Below are 6875 nucleotides of genomic sequence, written 5' to 3'. Positions count from 1 at the left end.
GTGTCACCCGTCAAGCTTACGTGTTTGGATTTTTTTTCTGTTGAATGAAAATGTGGGTAATGAAAGTAAAAAGAGACATAGAGCTATATCGTGGTCTACCAAGAACCTGGAACCATTCCTTAGCCTAAGAGTAAAAAGTAAATGAACAGTGTATTTCAGGGTTAGATTTATCAGAAGTTCCATTTCCCTGAATAATTTTAATACCTGATATTTATGGAACCCACAAACTGCTTCGCATTGCTAAGAAAAATTATTAGTACTGTGGAAGAAAAACTCTACCCTGATGAATTCAGTGAAATAGTACAGTACTAGCATTTCACATGAAATGTCATTAGTATCTTCAGGAAAGCAACCACAAAAAGCTATGTAACTGTACCCTGAAGAGACAGATGTTTTAATCAGTGATACAGGCACATTTATCCAAGTTTTTTTCCTCTAAGCTTATGTCAACTTAAGCCACACACGAATCTGTTGCATTAATAACTGCAAGGCGGCTGTGGAAACGTAGAAAGTTAAGCATTTTTGTTGTTGCTTGTAAAAGTTTATAGAATTTCCTGCCCAAAATTATTTTATCGAACTTATGAGGATGCACATATAGGTTATTGATCAGGTTCTCAATCTTCCACCCTCCAGCTACTTGTGCATTTTGCACAGCTACAGAGCCTGGGGATTCTGGGGCTATTAAAGGACTGTGAGAAATGGCTCCTATGGAAAACCTCGGTACAGTGAAAAACAAACAAAAAAAATCCACCGGGGATTATTACACTGTTGTGTAATTTAAAGATCTTAAAGGCATGGCAGCGGTAGAGCTCAATATCGCCATCAAAATTCTGCCTATAAACTTAAGACCAGATTCTGATCTAATATCCAATATCTAATAGCTCCACTGACATCAACTGTGTATTTCTAAGAAAATAAATAAAGTTGTTTTTTAAAAAAGTAATTTACACGTAAGCAAGTGTAAAGTAAATAAAAGTGTCTCACTGAAAGGAAACTTGAGACATCATAACAAATAAATTTCATTAGGTCCATATAAGAGTTCATGGTTTCAGACTCATGTTACTTATATACCCACTAGTCAAAATTTAATTCTACCTGAGCATTAAAGATATAAGAATCTCTGCCAGAAAATAAACAATAAAGTTTCTGAAAAGACCAACTATTTCTGCCTCATAACAACTGTAATTATGCAAAAATTGAGCGCTAAATCCATCTCTGATGATGTCAGTGGAACAAAGGCAGAACCTGTGGAATCATAGCCATATGGTATGAAACTATTTAATACAGTATTTTTATAGAAAATAAAATCATTTTTAAATTCTATTGACATAATATACAGCTATACACCTAGGTTATCCAAACATGTGCAGAGCTGCAAAAACATCGAAAGAGAAGTTGTATAAAAAGCAAAAATTGTCATTAAGAAAAGGAATTTAGCCATTGTACAATGTTCTTTCCCTTCACTTTGCTCTTCTTTAGTTTTCATTTTATAAGTTAAATTTAAAAATTAGTCAACACACTGAATTAAGTACGTAGATTTTCATTTAAGTAAATCAGTCAACAATTTTTTTATAAAGTATTTAACACTTCATTGTAGAAACATAGGCAAAATGACTATTATAACCAAAATGAAAAATACTGTTCAATTTAAAAAAATGTACTTAAACAAGAACCTGAAAAAGTTTATGATATGCATAACATTGTTCAAGCAAAATTGCACTAGTATTACATAAATCAAGAGTTTTATAAAGGCCCCAATATGGCAAAGTTTAGAAATAGGTAGTATGCATGCACAATAGTACAACAAAAATCTTTTATAAAACAGCAGTTATTTTTGTAATGCTTGTACAAAGGGAATAAAGAGCAACCACAAACATATTTAATCTGTTAGGTTAATATATGATGATAGCTAAAAGTCAGTCATGTCTAGCAGAGGAAGGAAGGGTCCTCCACAGTATATGTGTGAATAAGTCTTTTGTGCCTTTAAAGTTATGTATAAAATATTTCGATTCAGTTCAAACCTGAAAGAAATTGTACTCTTTATTTCCATCAAAATTAAAAAAGGTGAGTCAGATTTTCCCTCTTATAACAACAGAAAGCAGACCAGGTCAGAGCAAGTGCTGGAAACTGATACTGATGCTTTTCACTTTTGATACTTGGATTTTGATATTTAACCCAGACTACTGAAACTCGGGCTTAGGTAAGGCGTCACTAATATGCAATTTAGTTGTGTTTTACCTCTGAAATACCACAGTTTATCTTCATTTAAAGAAACTGCTGTGTTTTGTACTCTTTGATATCTCTAAACAGGTATAAGATTTTTGTGATTGTCAAAACTGAATGCTGTGATCATCTGTGTGTGCTTAAGGTTGGGGGTTTGGGTTTTTCCCTACTGCTTGGTATGTGTTGGGGAATTATTAATCCATAAGTAATGCAAGTGATTAAGTGAGTAAATATATAATGCATGTGTAGGCAATGCCCTCTTGTGCTCTAGGGTGGCTACTGTCCTACAGGACTGTTGGAGTTCATATGCTTTGTCCCACAGCAAGTAAGGTTTCAGCTTCCAAGATATATCTTTACTATGTTCTATAAGGTTTTAATAAATACAAAGCTTGTTTACATGGTATATATGTTTAGTATATCATGTACAGTCACTGAATTTCTGAAACATAATCATTGTGTTCATGCAGATCATTAGATGTTTCATTTCTATAGTCTTGTTTACTTCTTGGCAACCTAAAGCTAATTTAAAAGCAAGTTATGTTTGTTTGTGAAAAGTTATCTAGCTTTATCAGGATCTGAAGAGAAATTCTAATGGGCACAAAGAAGAGAGTAGACCATTCAATCATTCTTTCACCATTTAAAATAAACAAAATTACACACTGTACTACAGCTTCCAGACTACATAATGAAAAAGTGCAGATACCATCTTCTTCGATTAAGTAGAACCAAAAAAGTTCATAGAAAATAGATTGCTCATTTTCACGCTACAAACGAATATGTTGTTTGCAATTTTAACAAATTTAAAGGTGTGTTATTTCAGCAGCATTGTTGTAAATTGTACCGTAGTGCAGTTTCTTTTTCATAAAAATACCTTACAAATGGTCAGTCAAAAGTCATCAGCAAAAGAAAAACCCAGAAAACAATCAACCAAACAAAAAACAGAGGTAATGCTGATGCCAAAACAATTATAATACTGTTGGTACATAGAAAAGTAATCCTTATATTTTATACATTTATACAGAGTATAAAAGGTAACAGCAGATTATGCCACAGTCTCCCTTATCCCAATATCTATTTTCTTTGGAAGGAGTTCTCTTCTTTCATCGACACTTGCTAAGGAGTTTCGACAGTTTTGTCCATCCATGTATAACTTTGCATACACTGGATTGGCGTAATTTGTTGGCTGCAGAGAAATTAAGCATACGTTAGATCAGTCGGATTAAACCAAAATAAATTTTTATGGAAATGGAAATGGTTTTGTTAAAGCAAGAACGAGTACACATAAAATATAATCGGACATATTTAATAGATACCTGGACTTCTGCAAACCTGATAATGAGTTAATTATTTAGTTGCAAATTAAATTCATGGTGAGACATGCTATTAAAATAATCAATGACATGACATGCAGCATATTATGATATTAAAACCATTAAAAATGACAAAAAATAAAACGAAAACCTTGAAGAATGTTTCTGAAGTTGACTTGTCCACCTTATTACACTGGAAGGTTTCAGAATAGATATGAGGAAGTTTATAGAGAAGGTGCACTGTGAGACCATGTGACAAGTTTAACAGTAGAAAACTGCAACCAACAGTTTCCATATATTACCTGTTCTAAGACATCAGCATCCCATCAATAGCTGACCATGTTTTCGAATTCTGTGGCCCAAATATACAACATGATTTGACCAAAAATTCAATACTTTTGTAATGTAAATTAAACTTTAATAATAAACCAGCATAACTGTTAATATATCATAGTAGTTAAAGAATGAGAAGGATTTTCTCAGGAATTTTGGTAGTTTGGACTGTAATGAAAAAAATCTCTTGAAACGAGTGGCACTTCAGTATAGGACAAGTCCATTTTTAATTCTGCAAAGCACTTCAGTATATGAGAAATCTCCTGAGTCTGACAACACAGAAGGTTGCATAACATGGATGAAAACTTACTCTCCTGTCACTCATGTTAAGGAGAAAGCACTATCCAAGGTTTATCATGTAAACTTCTCCACTAGTTCCTTCATACTTTGTGCCTTTATTGTCTCCTAGAAGACCCTTGCTATCCAACTAGATGTTCAGCTTTTACCTATAATAACTGGACAGGGTGCCTTGTGGTCAAAATCTTCCTCTTTCTTATAACTAACGAAACTGCACAGCTTTGCTTACACAAATACTGAGTGGAAGAGCAGTAAGCTATAAAATAGGTAAATTAACTTGTTTGGTGCACACAGAAGTGGCTAAACTTTAAATTACCCAAGACAGAAGTGGGTAGGTTTTCTTGTCTTGCAAATATCCCGAGTACACCCTGGGGAACAAGGAATGAAAAATGTCTAGAATCTTAGTTCTTCCTTTCCTTGTTGATAGTTAATGTCTCCGAGCCCAGGATTAAGATATTCCTTAGGCTGTCTTGCTACAGCAGCTAATCATTTAGTGAGTTAAAACCTGCCTGTTCAATTTATTACAGATGACAAAGCAATTGCCTGGTGTTTCACACTTTCTTGGAATGGAGGCAGAAAAAGTTGAGTCACATTTATTTTAAAAAAAAAAAAAAAAGATGCTACTCTTCTATACTCTTCTATACTAACGGAACATAAATATGTAATCAACTGCTGCAGTAATTTATGAGAGCAAACACTCAGTTATGCCTGTCTTTACATTTGTCGTAATGACTATAATCAGAAATTTAGGAAAACAGAAATTTAGTTTTATTTCAATTGACAGGACTTTTTGTTTCGTTGACAACCTTCATTAAGGATGATAACCACAACAGAATGGAGACACTTGGCATCTATATAGTGCCTTATGGAGTTATTAAAATTATATATAACAGTAGGGCCTGTCCCATGATATCTCTCTGAGTGGGTACTGATAGCATAATGTAGTACAGTGAGGTACCGAAAGTAACTGGAGTAACTTGAATAATAGCAAATGTTAGAGATGGGCATATATTCCAGCTGTCATCATCCATGGTTTTGTGCTCCATCAGAAATATCATCCCCTCTACAAATTGTTAAACCTCCAGATACAACATATTACAATCATGCAAGAACGCAAGTGGCACAGAGGATGAACCAATATACTGAGGAACATGAACATGAATGTCGTATTGATGTCCCTTTTTAATATTCTAAATTTCATTGTTTGCAAACGTCATGCTAAACTGTAGTAAAAATCTGATTTTTTAAAAGTATTTTATGATAAAAATCGATTGAAAGCTGAACAGTCAAAAAATGAATTGCAAACATTAAAGGAAATTGTTCATTTTAGTGTGTATCACATTCCTCTATAATGCAAGGACTTGTTTTCGTTTCTTTGGGAACTACTTTCAGTTGGATAAACTTCACTAAATGCCTGTAATTACATATAAATTGCAAATATATCAAGATACATGGCTGCAAATGCTATGCTACATTTATATAATACTATGGAAAAGCATCATATTGCACACTGGTTTTGCATTCCTTTGCAAAGACACATTTGCAGTTTTATATCATGTTACAATGATGGTTACAGATGAAATTTTGTATGCAGAAAGGAACGCTTTATTTCAAATAGAAAATGTATTATTTACTGTCATTCTTCTTCCCATTAAAAGAGGAAAAACAAAATTGAAAACAAAGAGAAAATGCCTCTACTTAAAAATGACAGACAAACTTTCTTTAGAAAGGGCCTGTGGTGGAATGAAATGGATTTGAATCGTCATTTCTCACCCCTGTTGATAGTGGTCCTTTCAAGTCAGAGTTTAGGTAGATTGATGGAGCTGTGTGTGGAAGCTTGAATGCAGTGGGCCCTCCCCCTATGTATCTGGCCTGTATAAACAGAAAATTTTAGTTTCTGCGCTAATAGACCATTGTCCATGTGTACTTATCAACACTGTTAAACAAACAGTGCACTGATTAAAACCATTATTTCAGAGTCATCTACAATTTAAAAAAAACTACTTACAGGTATTCTTCAGCATTAAAAATTCTTGCGTTCAATAGGAGAATAAAATTCAGCATTTTAAAATAATTTTCCGTTAAGGATTAGAGCCAGATTTCACAATAGACATTGGCTCAGTTACTCTTCCTCCAGTGACTAACTCCATTTTCAGCTTACCTCTTGCATTCAGCACACTGACTATGTGATTCAGCGATGACATTCCTAGAGCTAACGGTAATCCGGTTATTGCTTTGTCAGAAATGCCACAGAATGATGGCTGCCCTTTGGTGTATGTCTGATTACGGAGCTCTAGGAAAGATATCGCAGCATTACCCCATTCATCCCATGTCACATCACTCAGGGAGTTCAATCACTGAAGAGCGGTGCTGCAGAAGTGACAGCATCTTTTACAAGAAAATGATAATACTTACTAGCTTTGTGTAAACATTTAATCTATCTATCCAGCCAGAACCCTGAATTCTTTATGCCTTTGGAAGCTTTCATATATGAAATAAGTTAGTTCTTGTATGTATGCATACACTCCATCACGCTTCAGATGGTAGACAGTACAATAACGTATTTCCGTTCAGTATCTGAGACTAGACTAAAAAGATAGGTCGCGATTCGGCAACGCAAGGCAGATGTGTCTATGACAAAAAAACTCATTTCATAGTTTAGTTCTAACTCTATTTTGGTAAAATGCAAGCACTCGGAAAAATGCCCATCAG

General features: G+C 34.1%; 1 protein-coding gene across 1 annotated transcript in view; it reads right to left on the bottom strand.

Annotated features, from left to right (window-relative positions):
• Nucleotides 1–1077: 1077 nt before the first annotated feature.
• Nucleotides 1078–6875, bottom strand: part of LRP1B (LDL receptor related protein 1B) — a 761744-nt gene continuing 755946 nt past the window's right edge. Inside the window, exons 90-91 of the mRNA XM_064451033.1 lie at nt 5937–6035; nt 1078–3406 (exon numbers count right to left, since the gene is read on the bottom strand). Coding sequence (XP_064307103.1) covers nt 3266–3406; nt 5937–6035 — 240 coding nt within the window. The 3' untranslated portion in view covers nt 1078–3265. The remainder of the gene's footprint in view (nt 3407–5936; nt 6036–6875) is intronic.

This window comes from Phalacrocorax carbo, chromosome 5, assembly GCF_963921805.1.
Source record: "Phalacrocorax carbo chromosome 5, bPhaCar2.1, whole genome shotgun sequence".
In the NCBI taxonomy this organism is placed as follows: Eukaryota; Metazoa; Chordata; class Aves; order Suliformes; family Phalacrocoracidae; genus Phalacrocorax; species Phalacrocorax carbo.
This window is presented reverse-complemented; position numbering and strand designations above follow the sequence as displayed.